Source organism: Daldinia caldariorum (assembly GCF_022478825.1).
Source record: "Daldinia caldariorum strain CBS 122874 unplaced genomic scaffold F4812scaffold_11, whole genome shotgun sequence".
In the NCBI taxonomy this organism is placed as follows: domain Eukaryota; kingdom Fungi; phylum Ascomycota; class Sordariomycetes; order Xylariales; family Hypoxylaceae; genus Daldinia; species Daldinia caldariorum.
In genome coordinates this window covers 1,114,942-1,135,839 of record NW_025953047.1, presented here as the reverse complement: position 1 = coordinate 1,135,839, position 20,898 = coordinate 1,114,942, and the positions used below count along the sequence as shown (strand labels likewise).

Sequence of the window (20,898 nt, the reverse complement as noted above, 5' to 3'; positions counted from 1 at the left end):
TGAGGTATGCGAAGAGTTACGCGTAGGGCTTGCTGCTCGGCTCGGATATCGGCTTCCGGTGTACTGGCTCCCTGCTTCACTCGGTACCAAAGTGTTCGTGTCCGTATTCCAGCCAGTCGCGGTGCTGGACCTTGAGACGGACCCCGGGGTGGCAGCCCACGAAGACGCCGTCCGCTGCAGCTGCAGCTGCTGTTGCTGCATGTTAGGCTGTCTATAAAAGTTACTCGTTAGAATGAATACTCTGCAAATATTGGAGGGGGGAGGGGGTTATATACCTTTGCGTTTGCACCCATCGGTCGATTCGATCTTCATGGTCGCGCCTTTCAGGTGGTGTCTCCGTCGGTGGGCTCCGCCACAAGCTCGCGTTGTATGCTTCCTGGCTGCCGCCGTTCGCCGTTCGAATATCTCGAGGGTCATAGCCATGCTGCTCCACTTGCCTAACCACTACTCGCCCACGGACATCTGATATGTGAACATTTGCATGGGGTTGGCCTCTGCGGTCGCCACTCATCGTGATGCGAAACGAGGAGCTGGTCTAGGTAATAAGTGGTAGGTTCGATCATCCTGTAGTACTAGCTGATGGTAGGTATAACAAGAGATTTTGGTTGAAGGGATGGAATCCAAGAGAAGAGGATTGGCGGTCGCTTGGACATGTTTAAATAAACCGTAGGGCCCGAATGGTGAAGAGTAGGTACTTGAAGACTATCAAAGACTGCACGACACATGCTTAGTCCCGTCAGTGATGTTCCAAACCCATTGACTCACTGCCAAAGGCTGCACAACTGTGCACTTTTACAACGAAACAATCGCTTTATTTGAATTGCTAAAAGTATATGTATCGATTATTATACTCAAGTCGTTGTTCATGGCAAGGGAGTATATGCCTATGCCGTCGATCGATATCAACATACTCTATCCTGCGTCCATTTCGAACAGTAAATAGTGTACAAGACTCCCAATGGTAACTTATAATGGAATTCACCAGAAATACGGTTGTCAATGAATTTATTACATATCAAGTCTTTTGTTCCAAATACTACTTTCCTACCTCTACCTTGCTACCCTACTAGATGTAAATGTGTCTGCGTATACCTGCACAGTAGAAGGTGTTGAATGGGGAAAATATGATATTCACAAGAACGGATTATCTGTAGTCAAAATTGCCATTAGACATTTAAGTCGTGGTTTTGTTGTAATACATTGGAAACTAATGACCGATACCATGTTATCCCGATCCTAGCATTTCTCAAATAGACTTCCTTTCCTGTAAGTGGTTTGCTACTTTTGTATCCTGCCCTGAAATCCGTGTACCTAGGTGCCTGTGCCCCTTTAGGAGTCTCACTTGAGACTCATTAAGAACAAAAGAAATGTTTATACAAGGTAGCTTTGGCTTCAAAGTTATCCCAGTTAGTGTTCCTCGCGGAACAACGAAGTTGTTTTCCTTACATGATGCTCTACATCTACGACGACGTGACATGCCCGTTCCAATTATCTCCTCAATATCGTGAATTTAAACCAAGTTAGAGCTGCATATAGATATACGTTATGAAAAACGAGAGTTACCCATGGTAGGTAATGGTGAAACGCTAGAGAAATTCAAGTTCATGGGAAGGCTATCCCCTAAGAAGACATACAAATTCCGATCAACTGATGTATCGATACTCTCTTGGCTTTTTCAAGTATTTAAATGTTATAGCACCTTAGGTAGGTATTCGTCATTATTTTGCCTGTTAATTCCTACAAGCCGTAGATTTGATCACACGAGACCGGCGCTATTTAACAAACCTTCATTCAGCCTCACCAATCGACTGCCTTGCCTTATACAGAATTACTAGATAGCCAGTAAGATGCGCGGCTTTTACCATGAACGCTGACCGGTGCATTTAGCTTCTGGTTAGATGTTCCTTTAAGATTGCTATCAGCAATATCGGCGTCAGCGGAAGATAAATGACTGGTTGAGCGGGATGAGAGACTATGCTGCTGTTGAATTGCTGACGTGAGAAACCAGGGGAGAGCCATTAAGAGATTTAGTAGCGCGCTCAAGACCACCAGCCCAAATGCGCATATGGGAGCTAGAACGGCGAAAATCGTAAACACATATGACGCGTATTGAAAGCCCTCGTTACTCTGAAGTCGGTCCGTGGCAAGACCAACTTGCATTGCTGTTAATATTAAAACGATAAATATAGTACCAGTGGCTATCCAGGAAAGGTGTGTGCGTAAGAAGCTACGATAAGTATGCCAGCCCGCTACGTATGGGTTGAAGGGGGGGAGACGAAAGAGGCGGGAGATGCGCAACTCGGCGTAATGGAAGCGTTGGTGGATCCTCTTTGGATCGTAGTCTCTTATAAATTCTCTCGAGAACTCTTTCCATTTTGCCCATCGGATCGTTGTCCCATCGTCTTCTCGAGGCAGTAGATACTTCTCGCTGGCGATTCTAAAGTCAAGTTCTGAGGATATCAGGCATATATACGTATAGAGAAAGCCGAGTGCCACTCCACGTATACTATTGCAACTCCTTGCGGTGTTCTGGGTTTTACATGTGCAATCTAGTGGACACTGTAGAGCTGTTTCCCAGAAACCGGAAGATAGGATATATCTAGGGATTGGTTTTAGATTTATCTTGCCATCAGTCCAAAGAAGGTGATAGTCCATTCGCTCGGATACAGCAATATCTCGACCCATAGCAATCTGTAAATGTAATTGTGCAGTGGGGCGCTTATTCCCCGCAAGCCATAAATGGTTCAGCATAGGATATAAACCACCGAGAGATAAGTCTTGTCTTATAAACTCTCTAGTGTCATCGGTGGGATCAATGACAGTACGGTTCTTCGTCTTCTCGCTATCTTTATAGGAGTGGTATAAGGCTGGCAAGTTATCTATTATACCATCTCCAACTCCAAAGACATCGATGATTGTCTAGGTATTATGTAAAATTAGAAATTAGGGATAACCAGCAGGTGGTTTAGGTAGGTTCCTGCTTACCGCCTTCGGTGGTAGCTGTTTACTCATAACGTCTACCTAAGGTACCTAGGTTAGTGTCTTCAGGTGAGACACAGGATAGAAATCTTTGGATGATATCCACGTGATGTTGGCTATGGTCAAAGCGTTTATCAGATCTACGATTCTCTAAAGATCTCTGCCTCACCTTGATGACAAATTATGCGGAAAGTTTTGATGAATGAGAGGGCTGAGAGGGCTGATAAAAGACTTATCAAAATGCCGCGTGACTTGCATACATTAAGCAATGTATTTGCTGCAACCTGCTTCTTGCATGAGAGTAGACAGCACTAGTATCTTTGGTCGTTTGAGTCTTTTTTGTTTATTAATGATACTGCTTTTTTTTTTTGCCAAAACTGTTTCCAGTTGCAAAGCAACAAAATTCTCTAACTTGCATTCATTTTAAGAAACGCAAAAAAGTGCGGGGAAGAAAGAACAAGAATAACAGAGCTAGGTCTGTCTTATTGGTGACCTTATCTTAATGGACCACAGTTAGACGGACCTATTGCTGTCGCTCGGGCCCCCCACAGGTCAAGGAGTCGCGAAGGTCGGGGAGTCGGGGGAAGCCCAGCTCAGGTGCGGTGGTGTTGCGGTGCAGAATGCAGTAAGTGGTAAAGATAAGCTGCCCTATCACCCCAAGGCCACCCGGGTGTTTCTCTCCCACCCCCTAAGTTCTCACTTGTCGAACTATTGATGTGTCTACTGATGGAATCAAAATATCGTACCACCCAAGATCCATAATGACTAAATCTAACTCTTCGCAGTCCTCTTCTCCTACAGCACGAACCCCACGAACCCGAACAGGATGTTGGGCTTGTCGAGATCGAAGCGTTAAGTGCGATGGTACGTCCCCTAAAATACCCTAAATTAACCCACTCGGGAGACTATTCCTGTTCCTTGCAAGGGCTAAGTTATAGCCGGATATAGAGACTAGACCACGTTGTCGGAGATGTCAGAAGACAAATCTAGCGTGCCACTATGGTATTCGCCTCCAGTGGCTTGAAGATTCCGTCGCTCGTGGCATCCGTCACGGTCGCCAGGGAGTATGGCGCCCAAAACACAAAGATGCTACCCGAGACATATACACGCCCACCGCACTTTTAGAAGGACGTTTCCAAGAATCTCCAGGCTCGGCAAAGTATCGCGCTAAATCCAATGGTGTCGTGTATTTTTTGAACACCTCTTCAAGGGATATCCAGCTGTATTGGAATTCCCAAGACTTTAGAGATGAAATTACTAATTTCGTGTTACTCGAACATGACCACCATACTGAAGAGGACGATAGAATTGAGGACTTCTTAGTTACTCGGGTAGGCGCCGAAGATTATCATGAGCCTCATTTGGCTAGATATCGCGCCGAGTCTCGTGCACTCCCGTGGAAGCTGCCAATATCCGTCAGGAAAAACATTACTTTCGCGCATCAACTGGCTAGAACCGACGAATTCATACCTGGATATTATGTCAGCGTCGTTTGCAATAGCGCTTCATTGGTTGACGGTCGACATAGTAACCCATTCCGTTATCAAATCGTTCCACTAGCTCAACATTCCAGTACCGTATTTTCTGCTATGCTGGCAGTGAGTGCCGTGAAGCTGGCGGAAAAGGATCCTAAATTTCATCGTAGAGCATTATTGCATCGTCACCGGGTACTAACGGACGTTAAAGATCTTCTAGCGAATGTGCACACAGATGCTGGTAAATGCCTCGAGGCTCTCGTAGCGGTAGTCATGCTATGTTGGTACGATGTGAGTCGCCTTACCATCTCAACTTTGTGGCCGTAGCTCACAAGTGATAATTGTCAGATAAGCGACAATTGCAAATCAACATGGATCAGCCATCTTGTGGGCATATTCGGACTCTTAGATGTTTGCCTCAAACAAGATGTTCGTGACGCCAATTACGAAGCGATACTGCAATTCGGCCAACAATACTTAATGTACCATCTAGTGATGGCCAAAAGCACCCTCCATGTCGACGATGTGATACCACAGCATAAACTTATCTTGTCGAAGCTCCTAGGAAGTTCGGAAATTATATCTAAGGAGCAGAACGAAGCAGAATGTATAAACGAAGGACATCGTGACGTAGCGTCGCACGGTGCATTAGTCGGTTATGAAAATAGGGATCCCACAACACAGCTAGGATTTCGTCTCGTAGGCCCTAGCTTTAACGACGAGCTGGATAAGATCGATACCCACCAAGGATTTAGCAATCGCCTCCTCCTTATTATCAACGATATATGCGACCTGCGCGATGCTTCAAAATCTGATGAGTTAGATCGTCAGCATACCGATCCGCAAGCATTGGAACAAAGGGTAATCGGGATTCAATCTAAGCTCGAAACCCTCGTACAAGTGCCGCCGATGCATCACCACCCATCTTGGGTGACTGATATGGATCATGATGCTCTGAAAGAATCCAAAGAACTCGAAAGTAAACTGGAGATGATCGAGTTGACAGCGGAATCGAATAGGCTGGCAGCACTTCTTTTCCTAGACGAAACCTGCGCCACGCATCTACCTCATATTATTCCACAATGTAGAAAGGCCCGCCCCTCCATTATCCAGGATATCTTTACCACAGCCCAAAAAATCTGCGAGACAGGACCTATCACTGCAGCTCTTCCTATTTGGCCGGTATTTGTGGCCGGATGCATGGCCTCTACTGACGACGACCGCCTGCAAGTGATGCAGATATTTGACAAATTTCAGAGTGGGAAGAAATTCGGAGTAAGTTGACACTGCCTAATCGTGGCTGGATATCGGCTTTGAATGCTAATGGGGTCCGCTATTAGAGTATACCACCAGCACTCGAGGTCATCAAAATGGTCTGGCGCCAACGTGACCTTGGTTGTGATGAGAACCCACGAAAGGTACTCATTACATCATCTTGTGCTCCAATCGCGGGTTTCGATGGTAAGAACCGCAGTCCTGTATCGCCTAGAAGTCGTGGGCAGCGAACACGATACCCCTGGGAGCGTGCGATCTCCATGTTGGGGGGCTCGTCATTGCTAAGCCTTACTTAAATGTAAGACACCTGGGTTCATACAGGCAAGCAACGAGTCAGGGAGTTAATATCGCCCTCAAAATGATGGAATGACTTGGATAACCGCTGGAGGACATGAGGCATAGGGTAAGTTCCTAGTATGTTCCTTTGACACAGCGACCTTGAGCCTGCCAGTCAGGTAGGTATCCCATTGGCTTTTACGGATGTCGCCTGAATATTTTCGGTTAGCTAACTCGTGACGTGTGCAAGATTAGGTTTGTTGGTTAGTAGGACAGCATCGGTGTCTTGGAATTAAGGATGATTTACTTAGCTCAATGAAGCCTCCTGAGTATCACGTTTATATCTTGGAGAATTCCCAATTCTCACATGACTGTTCGTGGGTGTATCAAGTGTATCAAGTGTATCTCAAGTTCGAGTTTTCGTTATCGTATCCAAATTGAATACAACTAGGTAGTCTCGATCCCCCCTTACCCCGTACTAAAGATGTGAATCTTTCATATATAGGTTAGGTACCTACTTAGGTACCTGGTATTGTGGCGGCAATTAGTGCCACGTCTTATCCAAACAGTCTGGTCAATCCCCTGCTCGTCCTTCCTAGTCACGGCCATATGTAGACGTCTGGTGAAGCAGTTGTTCGCGAAGGTAGGCATCAAAAGCCACCCCTCGGTTCAAAGGAGTTGAAGTCTTCTTGGAAAATTGATGACTTGGTCAACACTTACCCGATTAAACAAACGATGGACTTGTTTGTCAATTTGACGGGCCGGCTTTTACAAGGCTTTCTCAGACGCAGTCGAATTAATAGATTCTATTAAAGCTGAGACGAACCATATACCTCGGTAACGATGGCTCTAGGATTAGAGAAGGTGTAGTGTAGAGGAAAGGCATAATGTAAATATTAGTGAGAACATAAAAATGGGATTTATACGGTGATCACTTAAGATCCACCGGATATGGGGGTGGTTTAGGGGTTGAATGCCACATCATCTCATGATAAATATCGGAGAGGTCCAATAGCGCCGATACTAAAATAACCTTGCTCCGGACCTAGGTAAGGAACTAGAGGTCGAACCGATAAATCATATTATCTATCATGAGAGCAGACCTGTTTCTCAAAAGCTCCATCATGTTGCGGGATCCACATCGCCACAAGTGGAAGTTGCTGCATTCGAAGGTCGAGGCGAGCTTTGTAGCGCGTCGACTACCCTTGCATTAGCGCTTCCCATTAGTGCCCTAGGTGCCTCATACTACTATAGTATTGTACCTAAAATGACAGTGAAACCCCACTACTTTAGTCCCTGAGGATTGTTGGGTTAAGTTAAAGGCTTCTTAGACTTCTAAGAAGGCAGGAAGGCCAACGTTATCACTAACACCTAAAAACCAAATATTAGAAGGCAATCACCAACCACCTGCAGGTTAAATGATATAAGGCTTGGCTTCGCAGTTTATTGCCCTTCTTTTTATAGCGACGAGGCGGAATAAAATGAGACAAACCGTACAACGCCGTTTGCAAATTATCTTATCAGATCCACCGCCAAGAAGTCTTGTCTTGCTGAAGAAATCACATGCAATACCAACATAGAGTCTCCATTTTCGTTTTCGTAGCTTCCGAAGAATCGGCAGCACTGCCGATAAAACATTAGGTTAGGAGGTAGGTATGGTAGGTAGGTACCTATCAGGTACCCACTCGTCAACATTCTTGATTTCCTGTTTCATGATACGAAAGATCCATCCGGACCCTTCCCGTGAGAATTCCGGAAACGCATATACGGCACTGGTGTGTGGCTTCTAGACTGTCCACGAATCACTCACCCTTCCTGGACATCCCCTCACCCCTCACTCTATTATATAGCACGCGGATTAAAGGCACATTACGTTATAGTTATTTGATTTCCCTCCGTGTGTCGTCGTATAACTCTGACAGAATTTAGTCATGACAGTTTTGGCCGGGGCCGTAGGAAGGGATATTTTACTACCTAGGTACCTATATACTATTAATTAAAATCCTATCAGTACGTATACCTAAAGTTGGGCTTCTCCCTGTCTGTCATATCGGAGAAGGCCTCTCGCGTCTTCTCCTCCGTCTGGGGTACCGGGGCTCCTCCCTGCAGTCTGTCACGTTTGGCGTTGTCCCAGTAGCAGGTCAACCCATACCCCGCTATGGACACGGCGCCCACGATGAGCGATATCAGGAGCCCGATGTACCCCTTGTGATATTCCGGCGCGTCGTCCGCGCGGAATACCTGCGGGCCCAGGATGTTTCCGACACAGTACCCTAGGAAGAACATGGCGTTCAGGGTGACCTTCTTGGTGTGGCCTGACGTGTTGGCCATGGGCAGAGACGTGCACATGGTGTACGGCGCCCAGTACGAATAGAAGGCGTAGTAGGCACCCAGGAGGCTGAGCTTGTTGTCCGAGGGCAGCTTCCACATCAGTATCGCCGTGGCCATGGGAAAGAAAATCGCCACTACGATGAGGACGCACCGCCAGCCGGGGAATCGGCTCGCGACAAAGTTCAGGATTATAGACCAGGCCGTGGCGATGACACCGGTCGGCATTCCTAGGAGCGTGGTGTCCAGGGGGCTAAACCCCATGCCATTGACGATTATGGCTGCAAATGTGACCAGGCCGCCTGCAGTAGAAAAGGAAATCCATGTTAGTGTGGTCCATCCAATGGATTAGGGGGGTGGATTCATCGTTTTTTCTTTTTTCCTTTTTTTTTTTCCTTACCGTTGGGGATATTGATGGCACACGCAAATATGGAGATCAGCCAAGCTCTAGGTTCCATCAGGCACTCCTTGACCTGATACCACTTGATCTTCTTGTCCTCGATGCCGGTGTTGCTTTTGCGGACCCGCTCGAGGCAGACGTACTTCTGTCGATCGGTCAGCCACCAAGCCTCGACGGGGGAGCTGGGCAGGAACGCGTAGAGGACTGCGGCCCAGACCGTGGTGACGCCGCCGAGGATGTAGAAGAGCAGGCGCCACGGGGCGACGCTCGAGTGCGTGTGGCCGACGCCGTACGAGAACAAGCCTGTGACGACGGAGGATAGGGTGTTGTACCAGATGGCGATCCTGATTGGTTGTTCCTCGATGGTCCACCACATGGCCGAAACTAAGGTACAGACGGGAAAGACCACAGCCTCGAAGATGCCCACTAATATAACATACCATTATTAGCTTGTTCTGGATACCTTTTTTCCCTTGTTCTCCACGGAATTCGACAAGGAAAAAATAAAGAAATATGGAAACAAAAGACTGACTTAGAAACCGAACGGCTGCCAGACTCGCAAAGTCGTTCGTCCCACCCGTAGCAAACGTCAGACCCGCCCAGAAGAGGACCGTGACGGCGTAGAACGTGCGGAGTGGGAGCCGCTGGATGAGGACGTTGCCAGGCCACTCGGCGACGAGGAAGCCGAAGTAGAAGATGGAGCCGACCCAGGAGAACTGGTCGCCCACGAGGCGGGTGTCGTCGCGCATGCCGTAAATCGCCGCGTTCGAGATGATCACCTTGTCGACTGCCGAGATGATTACCGACAGCGCCAGCAGCGGCAGGATGATCAGATCGATCTTCCAGAGTATGCGCCGGGCCTCCTCCTTCGTGATCGGCTCGTTGGCGATGGTCGGGTCCAGCGACGCTAGGAATCGCGCCGCGACGTCCGCGTCGCGTCCTAGACCCGCCAAGTCCCCTGCAGCAGCAGTGTCTGCTGCTGCTACATCATCGCGGCTCACCGTCTCGGTTTCCGCAAGCACGCCTCCCTTCTGGTCCGCGTTGCTCCCATCTGAGTGGTGCATGATTGCGTGTTTTTAGTTGCAAAACAGCGGGTTTTCTACTTGTTAGCAGGTTTAGTTTTGGGTTGGTTTGGTTTTAGTAGTAATAATAGAACGCGTCGAGACAAGTCCGCTATAGATCCTAGAAGATCTTACGATGGCGAGACTGTCGGACGTGTCGTTTTAGTAATAATACGATTAGGAGGAATTGATGATAGTGATAGTAGTCGTAATAGTAGCAGCAGGCGCAGCAACAGCAGCCGTAGTCGTAGTCGTAATTATTTACCTTTCTTTATCCCATGGCAATTCCCCTTCTCAGCTCTCGATACCCCGAGACGCCAATACCAAGCCAATCTTCAACACACGCGCCAGAATGATCACGAACGTTTTTCAGCTTTCTCAGCTAAGTAAACGAGTATTACACATCTAGAAAAGTATCTCATGGTCCGAGCTCCTCTCGCCCCCCCGGGGAAGGCGTCAGCCGAGATAGCTACCTAGCACGGTTGGTTCTGAGAGAAGCTCGAGGCGACGAATTGGGTGTGACAGCCAGTCGTCTAGATTCGGGCCATAAAACTACATGATATGTCGCGTCTGATAACGGGAAACCCGGTTCTTTGGGGCCCGTGCAATGCCTCGCTCTCATTTGCCTGAGCCAGGGGGAGGGGCAGGAGGGGGGGTTACGTTTAAGTTGAACAGCATTGGCTGAGGGGGGCACGTTTTACGGTGGTGGAGACGAGATGCCCATCCGAAAGGAGTTGGAACGTTGTTAGCGGGGAGCTCCAGGGACTAAACTCCGGTAATATTCTTCTTTCCTCGGGGTTCGAGATGCAAGATTCCGGCCAATGAAATTAGGCGGATAGCATTGTTAATAGTAGTAGGTATGGAAGAACGAAGCCGCAGCGAATGCTAGGATCTGATGTAAGTAATAGGTAGGTACCTCTTAGCATGTCCGCAGATCTAAGTCGTGGGTGTATGTTTTCGAGCACGGGATCACCTCGATGAACCCCAGTCTGTCATGTTTTTTTTCCTTTCTCTCTTTAATTGCCGTGGCCGTTACCGACTCTCTGGGTCGTCCTACTGTTGCGGCTAGCCGGCCTCGTCAGCGCCTATTGGCTGGAGGCTTTTGCCATGATGCGGTCAGCATCAATGCTAGTGGTGTGCCATCTCGCTCTGAATAGCACGATGGTAACTATCGTCACTTATCTGGTATTCGGGGATTTTTGGTTGTGCTACCAACGAAAAGACTAGAATACTACGCTCATCTCATGAGATCGTCCTCTGTGAGAAATCGTAACATGAACATCACGACATGATCTGCAAAATCAACATCACAATATGTCAATAAAGAGTATTTATTCAGGCTACTCATTGCGACATTATCAGTAAGAACGAGAAAACAAATATGCGAATTACCTCTTACACAAATAACTATAAACCCATCCAAGGCTAGGCCACTATTACAAATACAATAGCAAGCCCTTATTTCCAAGCGTTTCACTGGCTAAGCATTTTTTGGATTCATGTAAATATGGTCGAGTTTGGATGGGTTCGGACAGCTTCGGAAATATCGGCATCTGATCGGGGCCTTTCAAGTATTTATCATCAGCCCAACTGTATGGAGGAATGTATATTGTGCTAACTAGCAACTCTTAAGCTTTGGTATTTAATTGGGAAAGGGGGTCTAAATAGTCTTCTAGACCTTCCCATCATTCATATGTTGCGCTAGGTAGGTTAAGAGGTACATATAGTAACTACCTTGCACGTTCTAATTTTGACAATTCTTGCGTGGCGGTATCACCACGCCATGTCCCAGTCGACTTGAGTTTAGTATCATCCTTCCACTGCCACTTTGCCTCTTTTTGCGATCCTTGCTCTAGAACTTCCTTGACAAACCCTCCAAAGATTGGCAGCATCTTGAACCCGTGACCCGAGTCTCCAGAGAGCACAATGAGGGAGGAATTGGTATCAGGGACGTAATCAATGATGTAGTCGGAGTCTACCGTATCTGCAAACCAGCACAGGTGTTTGTCGATGAGTGGGCGATCTGCAAATTGGGGAAAGACCTCCTGTAGCAGTTTACGAATGTAGGTCTCGTCCTCCAATGGGACGAATTGGGAATCCTCTAGTTTCCCGTAGGGAAGTGATAGACCATTTGGAGACAGGGCAAAGTTAGTAAAGCCACCCCCCATATGACAGAATTTAAGCTTGTTAGTGGCTTCGTCAGGCTCGAAGAAAAACGCAAGGTCCCGAACGTTGGTGACGGGTATGCCCCTGAGTGGCAAGGCCTCCTCGGGCGTCAGTTGGATGTGCACGACGCCCCAGCAACGGCCAGTAACCTGTGGCCCTAACTGAGGAATCAAGCCCGGCACGTTAGCACCTAGCGCCAACATGACCTTGTCTGCATGGTATATCTTGTTTCCGCGCGTCTTAACCCCGATGCACACCCTTCTAGATGATTTGGTGCCATAAACTAGTTCAGATACTTCCCCGTTGCGAACGAACTCGACGCCCAAATTAACACAGGCGTCGTGGACGGCCCTTGATGCGTCCGCGGAATGAGCGTAGCCAGCCAATTTATTAAAGTAGCCCGACCATCCTGCCGTCGAGCCAGTGAACGCGGGTGCAACCCTCCTTATGCCTTCTGCGCCATGGACTTCTTCCACCTGTCCCTCGAAAGCCGGATGCCCCCTGATCGAAGTTAGGTAATTCGTAACCACATTCTTAGTTGCCTGCGGGGCGTTTTCTGAAGTCACATTCAAGAAACCAGTCTGGTGAAAATGGGGTCTGTACAACGGGTCACTCTGCCATTTGCGGATGGCGCTCTACGACGGGTAGGTAGTGCGTTAGTTAGTGGGAACCCTCCCAGGAAGAAAAAAAGGGAGGAGCTAGTTTTGAAGTTTTGCCAACTTACTATACTGAGATCCGTGTAGAAATTATCAGCGTACTCGGCGCGGATGATTTTGTTGAGATCGTTCCCAGCAGAGAACCGACTGGGTATCACATCGTCTTTCTCTAGAACCGTGATTTTGTCATAACCGGACGAGGCTAAGGTGTACGCGGTTGCTAGGCCAAAACATCCCGCCCCAACTATCAACACAGACGGCTTTGGGGGATCTTGAGGAGTCATTTTGACACAGAGTACCTAATGTGAGAGAGTAGTGATGCGGCTCGCCAAGAGGAAACTGTGATGTTCGAAAAATCTTTACAACTACGAAAGCTTCCTAGTAAGACTACTGTGTTGAAGGGAAGTCGGCCTTATTTTTATAGGAAAAAAAAAAAGTAGCCTTCGTCGTGATCGAGTGGAAACGGGGCGTGCCGATCCACATGAAATCAAGTCGCACGATAGATAAAACTCTGCCGCTATTTGACGTGACACGGAGATCTCATTAACTTGGACTTCTATGGCAGGTGGATAATGCAGAGGACAGGAATTATGTTCACCCTCTCTAAGCTGCTCTTAGAATCTACGTTTAGGCGTGTTTGGGGATGGGTATGGCTAGCAGGTGTAGGCGAATGCTATGTTAGGGATCTAAAGAGGCAGAGAGACTAGGCGACACAAAAGTACACGATGGAGGGTCACGATGACAAGTTGGGCGAGATGGGATATGTGGCTAGGGAGTGTTTGGGATCTCGGACATACGTTGATGTATACGCCTTGGGTTAGTTTGGGTACCTCTTTGCTATGAGGCAGTTATTCTCTATACACCTCTACCTACTAGGGCATCGGAAATAATGCACATATTTCCTACTTAGGTACGCATACCAGGTAGGTATCACTTATACCGGGTATCTAACCTGATGTACACTATTCAAAGTACCTGTTACTATATTAGGTAGGTAGGTACCTTACATATAGTTGTCCTATAACAGGTAACTCTATCACATACATTAATTTGAGGAAGTTATAAGTGGTGGTATAAGTGGTAGTAAAATATGATATATGTACATAACTTGACCTAGTTCCTAATTTAGCATCGTACATGTAGCACATACCATATGGAAATATGTACAACCCAAGTTCCTAATGAAGTATATACCAGGTACCTAGGTGCCTAGGTACCTAGGTATGTCTACTTACATAAAGTATCTTAGGTTAGATTATCTAACCTGTGTTAGCATGAGTCCATCACGGAATCTAGAAAGCGGGTCCTGATTGGGTCCCGCCCGGATGTTTTTAGCGCCGTCGGCTTGACCTGCCTGCCTCCTGCTCTCTCATATATCTTCTGTCCGTGATCCCCACATCCCGTATCGGAGAGAGGCGGGGTCGAATAAAATTAATAGGTTGACCCACCTTCCAAGGTAACGGCGGGTACTATTACTACTACTACTAAATCTATAGCGTCTCTCTACAGCGTCACTTTACATTAGTTAGACTCGTTTTCCCTTTACAAAACCTCTAACAAAAGTAAAACCACTCCCGGCGAACCCTCCGAGCCCCCGGAGCTCTTGTATCACCTACGGCAATAGTAAACAACTCGACGACGTAACACAACAAAAATAAACACCCAGACCACACCTTAGTAAATTACTAAATTACTGAATTCAACTAGACTTGTGTTACCCAGGTCCGATTCCTTGTCGTTCCGACCTTCTCTAGCATTCACTCAGTCGACTCCTAATATCCGGATGAAGAATAATGCAGCATCCACACTTCGTATGATTTATACGCACTACGGTTGACCGGGAACGCCTCCGCCGCGGAAACCGTCTTTTTCTCGTGACATCAACTTTTTAAAGCCAAGATCGCGGATTTCGTCTCGAAATTCTACCATGGCTCCCGAAGATAGCCAGGGACCCTTGGGATTAAATCCCAAATTAAAAATTAAGATCGCTATTGGTACGCCACCTTGGCCAGTGGCGCCCGAACGTAATGCTTAATCAAGCACAGATAGAGGCGGCACTTTCACTGATTGTCTGGGCATAATCGACGGGCGGGAAGATGATATTGTAGTCAAGATTCTGTCCCAGGACCCCTCTAATTACGACGATGCCCCTATCGAAGGTATTAGGCGTATTCTCGAAAACGCCACCGGAAAGACTTTTCCTCGTAATGAGCCAATCGACACTTCTCAATTCGAGGAGCTCAGCATTCGTATGGGAACTACCGTAGCGACAAATGCACTGTTAGAGCGCAAGGGCGAGAAAGTTGCTCTTCTCATCACTGAAGGTTTTTCGGATAGTTTGAAAATTGGTCTTCAATCACGTCCAAAGTTATTTGATTTGAACATTGTCCGCCCGGATGTGCTGTATGAAAAGGTTGTCGAAGTCGCTGAAAGAGTCACAGTTGAAGGCTATCAACAGAACCCGTTCTACGAAGAAGAAATCGTAGCCATTCGCAAAGCAGCAGAGAGCGATCCAAACCTAGTTCAGGGCCTCAACGGCCAATATATCCGAATACTCAAGCCTTTAGACAAAGACCGCGTCAGAAAAGACTTACAAGGTCTTTACGATGAGGGGTTTCGCAGCATATGCGTTTGTCTTGCTCATTCATATACCTTCCAAGGTACTAAACTACCTAAAACTGAACCCTCTCGGTTTATGGGTTGTTAACTTTTCCATTAGATCATGAACGGGCTGTCAAGGACATAGCATCTGAGATTGGGTTTCCTCAGGTGACGCTATCATGCCTCACCTTGCCCATGATCAAGATGATTTCCAGAGGTATGTCAGCTACAGCGGACGCTTATCTTACACCAGTCATACAGCAGTATATTTCGGGATTTCAGTCAGGTTTCACAGACCGATTACAATCGTCCAATACTCGTTGTGCTTTCATGCAAAGTGATGGGGGTCTGGTAGATGTGAGGAAGTGAGCTTGTATTGCTTCAATCTCTTATAACGTACCGGGCGCTGATGCTGCTAAAGGTTCAGTGGTCTCCGGGCCGTTCTTTCGGGTCCTGCAGGAGGCGTCGTTGGCCACGCCGGCACTAGTTACGACCCGGAGGATAAGATACCAATCATCGGATTCGACATGGGTGGCACGAGCACTGACGTTTCCCGATTTGATGGCATATTCGAACATACCTTCGAAAACATCACGGCAGGGATAAGCATAATGGCTCCACAGCTCGACATAAACACAGTTGCCGCTGGCGGAGGGAGTATCCTGCATTGGAGACACGGCCTCTTTGCCGTAGGACCTGACTCGGCAGCCGCACATCCGGGTCCGGCGTGTTATCGCAAAGGCGGCCCCCTAGCTATCAGCGATGCAAACGCCTTAACAGGCCGTCTTTTACCTGATTATTTCCCCAAGATCTTCGGAAAGAGCGAGAACGAACCGTTAGATGTTGAAATTACTCGAAAGAAGTTCGCCGAGCTCGCCGCGCAGATCAACACGGAGACGGGCCAAAACAAGACCCCCGAAGAGGTCGCTATGGGGTTTATCGAAGTCGCGAACGAAACGATGGCAAAACCGATACGTGCTTTAACCGAAGCCCGCGGGTACGATACGTCCACTCACCATCTCGCCTGCTTTGGCGGTGCTGGAGGCCAACATGCCTGTGCTATCGCAACGTCGTTATCAATTACTAGAGTCATCATTCATCGCTACTCATCCATCCTCTCTGCATATGGCATGGCACTCGCCGAACTTGTGCATGAGGCCCAGAAGCCTAGCTCTGGCGTTTTTACCGCGGCTGAGTCCGTCTCACCAACTGTTAATGAGTTGAAAGAGGAGGTGACAAAGGAACTCGAACTTGATGGAATCCCCAGAGGCCGTATCAAGCATGAAGTTTACCTCAATCTAAAATACCAGGGAACTGACAACAGCCTTATGATCCTCGAGCCAGCCGATGGCGACTATCTTGCAGAATTCACCCGCCAACACCAGCGAGAGTATTCGTTTACCTTCCCAGATAAGAACGTCCTTCTTGAAGATATCCGCGTTCGCGGTATTGGACAGTCCATGGACAGTCCCAATGAGTCACCGAATCGCGAGCTTTCCTCTGTTGCGAAATTTGACGCCGCGAAGTCAGATGAAGATGGAAAATCTTCTGTATACTTTTCCGGATATGGTTGGACAGACTCGCCTATCTACCTACTGGAAAAATTGAAACCCGGATGTGTTATTCAAGGACCGGCTACGATCATCGATAACACTCAGACTATAATTGTTGAGCCTCTTGTGAAGGCGACAGTTCTAAGCCGCCATGTCATACTAGATCTTCCTTCCAAGAGGACACAGACGTTGAGTCCGACGGTGATAGATCCTATTCGATTGTCGATATTTGGACACAGATTCATGTCAATTGCCGAACAGATGGGGAGAACTTTTCAAAAGACATCGGTCTCTACTAATATCAAAGAGCGCTTGGACTTTTCATGTGCGCTTTTCTCTCCCGATGGTCGCCTCGTCGCCAATGCGCCCCATGTTCCGGTCCATTTGGGCTCGATGGAGTACGCCGTCAGGTTCCAGAATGAGAGATATCGAGATACCCTTAAGCCAGGCGACATTCTCTGCAGCAATCATCCCGTAGCTGGAGGTGTACACCTTCCTGACATTACAATCATGACACCGATATGGGATGCGGAAGAGAAAGACATTATCTTCTGGGTCGCTTCTCGGGGTCACCATCCCGACGTGGGTGGGATTAGTCCTGGCTCTATGCCTTCTAACAGTAAGTTTCTATACGAGGAGGGCGCTGCCACGATAAGCTATAAGATCGTCAGCGGTGGTATTTTCAATGAAAAAGAGACGCGCCGGTTCCTGTACGACGAACCCTCCAAATATGCCGGATGCAGCGGATCTCGTAACTACAAAGACAACCTTTCCGACATGCGCGCCGCGATTGCAGCTAACAGAAAGGGCGCTAATCTGATCGACGCGCTCGTCAGGGAGTTTACCTTACCCGTCGTGCACAGATACATGAACGCGATCGCAGAAAATGCCGAAGTGGCGGTTAGGAACTACCTGCGCTCGGTAGCGAAGAAGCTCGACGGCAAGCCGATCTCGTTCGAAGACTACATGGACGACGGGTCGGCGATCGTCCTGAAGATCCAGATCGACGGCGAGACGGGGAACGCGGTGTTCGATTTCACCGGCACCTCGGAAGAGACGCTCAACTGCCTCAACGCCCCGAAGGCCATCACCTATTCGGCGGTTATATACTCGCTGAGATGTCTTATCAATCAGGACATACCGCTGAACCAGGGGTGCATAGCCCCCATCGACATCGTCCTCCCCGAAGGCACGATCCTGAACCCGTCCTCGTGGGCGGCCGTCTGCGCGGGCAACAGCATCACCTCGCAGCGGGTCACCGACGTGATCCTGGGCGCCTTCCACGCGGCGGCCGCGTCGCAGGGGTGCGTCAACGTGTTCGGCTTCGGCATGGGCGGCACGGACGGCGCCGGCAACGAGGTGCCGGGGTTCGGGTACATCGAGACGATCGCGGGGGGGTCGGGGGCCGGGCCGGGCTGGCACGGCGCGTCGGGCGTGCACACGCACATGTCCAACACGCGGTGCGCCGACCCGGAGGTCTACGAGCTGCGGTACCCGGTCGTCCTGCGGCGGTGGACGCTCCGGGCTGGGTCCGGCGGCGCCGGGAGGTTCCGCGGCGGCGACGGGTGCGTGCGCGACGTCGAGTTCCGCGTCCCGCTGCAGGTGTCGGTGCTCAGCGAGAGGCGCGTCACGCGGCCGTACGGTCTGGAGGGCGGGCGTCCGGGGGCTGCGGGGAAGAACCTATACGTCAAGAAGGAGGGGGGGAAGGAGAGGATTATTAATATCGGGGGGAAGATGGAGTTGCATGTGGTTCCGGGGGAGAGGGTTATTATTAATACGTAAGTTTATCCCCCCCCCCCCTTTCCATATAACTACGGTACCTAAGGTATCCCTTTCTAAGTGCTCCTTTTTCCCTTTTTTCCCTTTTTTCGATGAAGGAAAGCTAATCGCTTGTCTGCGTAGTCCTGGCGGAGGTGGATGGGGCACGCCGGAGGAAGACGACGGACCGGAGCTGGGAAAGGGGGGTTCTACGAATGGTGCCACGGCGACGAAACAGTTCGAACCACGAGGGAGTGTTCATAATTGGACTTTGGCTGCAGAGGGGATCTGAAATTTGGTTACCTACGGTGGGTTACGTTGGTGAGATGATACTTGCTTTTGCTTTCTGGATAGGTGGGAATTATCTACTTGTTTGTTCCGGGCTTAGGGATCTGATGATGTTGAACACATATGGTCTTTCATTTTGGGAAGCTGGTTAAGATTGTAAGACCACTATGCTGGCGATAGTTGGTTGGGTTTGGTCTATTATGGCATGGATTTCGTTGTTATGCTATTATTATATGCAGGCTGATCTCGAAATATTACCTCTCTTGCCACTATTCCCGCCTCTCCTCTTCTCTCCTCTCCTCAACTTGAACACATGATCATTCAGAGAACCATGCTGATATTTAGGATACGATCTCTTGAACTTATCGTCGCACTCGTCATCACTGCGGCTTATTATCCCGAGATCGATCGTCGCAGATGGACCTCAAATCATGCCATTTTGGTCTTATTTAAGGGGTTATCCCTTGCCTGACCTTATTTATACTATACCGTTCGCCGCGGCAGATCACCCCTATCATTTATGACAGGTAGGTCGAGTCAGCAGACCGGGCCTATAAAACTTGTTCGATGTTGCAAGTTCGTCACGCCACGCGCAGACACCGCCTTCATTAAACACCGAAAGGTATAAAAAGTATTGCGTAATACCGACCTATATTGTCAACCGCATATTAATAATATATTTATGTATGTATGAGGTACCTAACCTAACCTAACCTATGTACGTTTAATCCCTTGTCAGCCTTGGCTTAGAAACTTACCCACCTATGCCACTGGCATGTGCTTGCCGTAGACTAAGGTACCTCTTAGGATAGATCTGATTCTCAACATAGAGATTGATTGATAGAGGATTGAGAGGGAGAGAGTCTTGGGCTCGTTACGATGTCACAATGCATGTGTGCCGTCGCCGATATGAACAGTGCCACATAACCAATCAGCAAGCCACGAGGCGACGAGAATATACTACCTACCCAAGGGAGACAACAGGTAGGTAAGGTAGGCAAGTTAGTCCAACAATGCTCCTTATGCCAGTCCGGATCCTAGGCGTGATGATGTATTATCCTAAGGGAGTTATAGGGTCCCGCGATGCCACCTACCTAACGGCAAAATTCATGAGCTTCATGGTCCGGCTTGAACAGTCTCGCGTATTTATACTGGCGGGCATTTCCTTTCGCCATGGTCTGCCTGCTGGTATCAACAAGGACTTCCCGTGTTAAAGCATACAGGGCGCATAGCACCAGTGCCTTGAAACAAAAACATACCTTACATACCTCATATATTCTACACGCTTTCTGCTAGCACTAAACCCCCCTAGGCCTTTTAAGAGAAAAGAGAAATATATATATATATATATCTCTCCTAGACACCTACCTGACCTACCATGTCGGACTCGGACGCGGACTACAAGAAGCAAGTCGAAGAAGCGAACCAGACGCTCATCGACGGGCTGTCGGCGCACGTGAAAGTAGCGGGCCGCGGCGAGGACGTGGAAGAGCACTCGTGGGAACCGTTCCTGAAGCAGCTGAAAGGGCTGGTGGCGGACGGGGAGCTCCTGGACGGCGCGCGCTCCGAGCTCGAGGAGTTCCGGGACAGTCTGCTGGACAACACCAGCAACCTGTTCCGGTACAGGGGCCGGGAGCTCGAGGACGCGCTGAATACGCCTGTTAGGGATGACTGAAAACACGCGAGGCTGGGGAAAGGGGGGTCTTTGGCTATCGTTGGGAGGTGGTTGGGGGTGTTTGGGAGGGCGAGGGGACAGGAGTGGCTGGTTGACGACGTTACCTACCTACCTAACGATAGGAGTTCTTTCTCTTTGGTGGGTGGTCCTGATATCTCGGTTTGGGCTTGTGCCTTTTGTTCACTCCTTGAAGTTGGTTAAATAGAAGTTAGGTTAGGCTAGGTACCTAAGGAGGTATTAATTCGCTAATCACTTTCGATCATATTGAACAAACACGTTCGGTGGACCCGGAGAGATGGGTTCTCAAGTCTAAGCGGTGAATTTCTTACTTCGTTGGCTGGATCGTATGCATGGCGAGTTATCGATTCATTGGGCCGCTCACTTGCAGCATGGAAATAGAGTGATCT

The 20,898-nt window shown here is 48.6% G+C and overlaps 6 protein-coding genes across 6 annotated transcripts; 3 read left to right on the top strand and 3 right to left on the bottom strand.

The window, feature by feature from the left end:
- Positions 1–1,647: 1,647 nt before the first annotated feature.
- F4812DRAFT_71626 (uncharacterized protein) lies at positions 1,648–3,583 on the bottom strand. Its single transcript, XM_047939347.1, has 3 exons — positions 3,149–3,583; positions 2,986–3,021; positions 1,648–2,919 (listed from the first exon to the last, which is right to left on the bottom strand). Exons 2-3 carry the CDS (start codon positions 3,010–3,012, stop codon positions 1,819–1,821), a joined length of 1,128 nt encoding a protein of 375 aa, XP_047789269.1. The 5' UTR covers positions 3,013–3,021; positions 3,149–3,583; the 3' UTR covers positions 1,648–1,818.
- Positions 3,584–3,978: 395 nt separating this feature from the next.
- On the top strand, positions 3,979–6,025 carry F4812DRAFT_451802 (fungal-specific transcription factor domain-containing protein; the record flags this gene model as incomplete). Its single annotated transcript, XM_047936265.1, has 4 exons — positions 3,979–4,043; positions 4,400–4,745; positions 4,803–5,729; positions 5,795–6,025. The coding sequence occupies 4 exons, from the start codon at positions 3,979–3,981 to the stop codon at positions 6,023–6,025; spliced, it is 1,569 nt and encodes a 522-aa protein (XP_047789268.1).
- A 1,418-nt stretch (positions 6,026–7,443) lies between these two features.
- F4812DRAFT_465591 (putative allantoate permease) lies at positions 7,444–9,797 on the bottom strand (the record flags this gene model as incomplete). Its single annotated transcript, XM_047938457.1, has 3 exons — positions 7,444–8,635; positions 8,734–9,159; positions 9,266–9,797. 3 exons carry the CDS (start codon positions 9,795–9,797, stop codon positions 8,013–8,015), a joined length of 1,581 nt encoding a protein of 526 aa, XP_047789267.1. The 3' UTR covers positions 7,444–8,012.
- Positions 9,798–10,823: 1,026 nt separating this feature from the next.
- Positions 10,824–13,581, bottom strand: F4812DRAFT_433323 (FAD dependent oxidoreductase). The gene is made up of 2 exons (XM_047934622.1): positions 12,685–13,581; positions 10,824–12,595 (listed from the first exon to the last, which is right to left on the bottom strand). Exons 1-2 carry the CDS (start codon positions 12,898–12,900, stop codon positions 11,525–11,527), a joined length of 1,287 nt encoding a protein of 428 aa, XP_047789266.1. The 5' UTR covers positions 12,901–13,581; the 3' UTR covers positions 10,824–11,524.
- A 459-nt stretch (positions 13,582–14,040) lies between these two features.
- F4812DRAFT_465589 (Hydantoinase B/oxoprolinase-domain-containing protein) lies at positions 14,041–18,820 on the top strand (the record flags this gene model as incomplete). The annotated part of the gene is made up of 5 exons (XM_047938456.1): positions 14,041–14,610; positions 14,662–15,276; positions 15,336–15,582; positions 15,639–18,548; positions 18,673–18,820. Exons 1-5 carry the CDS (start codon positions 14,544–14,546, stop codon positions 18,818–18,820), a joined length of 3,987 nt encoding a protein of 1,328 aa, XP_047789265.1. The 5' UTR covers positions 14,041–14,543.
- A 1,374-nt stretch (positions 18,821–20,194) lies between these two features.
- F4812DRAFT_460507 (uncharacterized protein) lies at positions 20,195–20,643 on the top strand (the record flags this gene model as incomplete). The annotated part of the gene is made up of 2 exons (XM_047937702.1): positions 20,195–20,476; positions 20,614–20,643. 2 exons carry the CDS (start codon positions 20,195–20,197, stop codon positions 20,641–20,643), a joined length of 312 nt encoding a protein of 103 aa, XP_047789264.1.
- Positions 20,644–20,898: the final 255 nt, after the last annotated feature.

Bases quoted from the DNA above. Each gene is read 5' to 3' on its own strand.
- F4812DRAFT_71626 (XM_047939347.1), bottom strand. From the start codon at position 3,012: ATGAGTAAACAGCTACCACCGAAGGCG. The intron at 2,920-2,985 runs GTAAGCAGGAAC...CATAATACCTAG, and splicing joins AACAGCTACCACCGAAGGCG to ACAATCATCGATGTCTTTGG.
- F4812DRAFT_433323 (XM_047934622.1), bottom strand. From the start codon at position 12,900: ATGACTCCTCAAGATCCCCCAAAGCCGTCTGTGTTGATAGTTGGGGCG. The intron at 12,596-12,684 runs GTAAGTTGGCAA...TACCCGTCGTAG, and splicing joins TCTACACGGATCTCAGTATA to AGCGCCATCCGCAAATGGCA.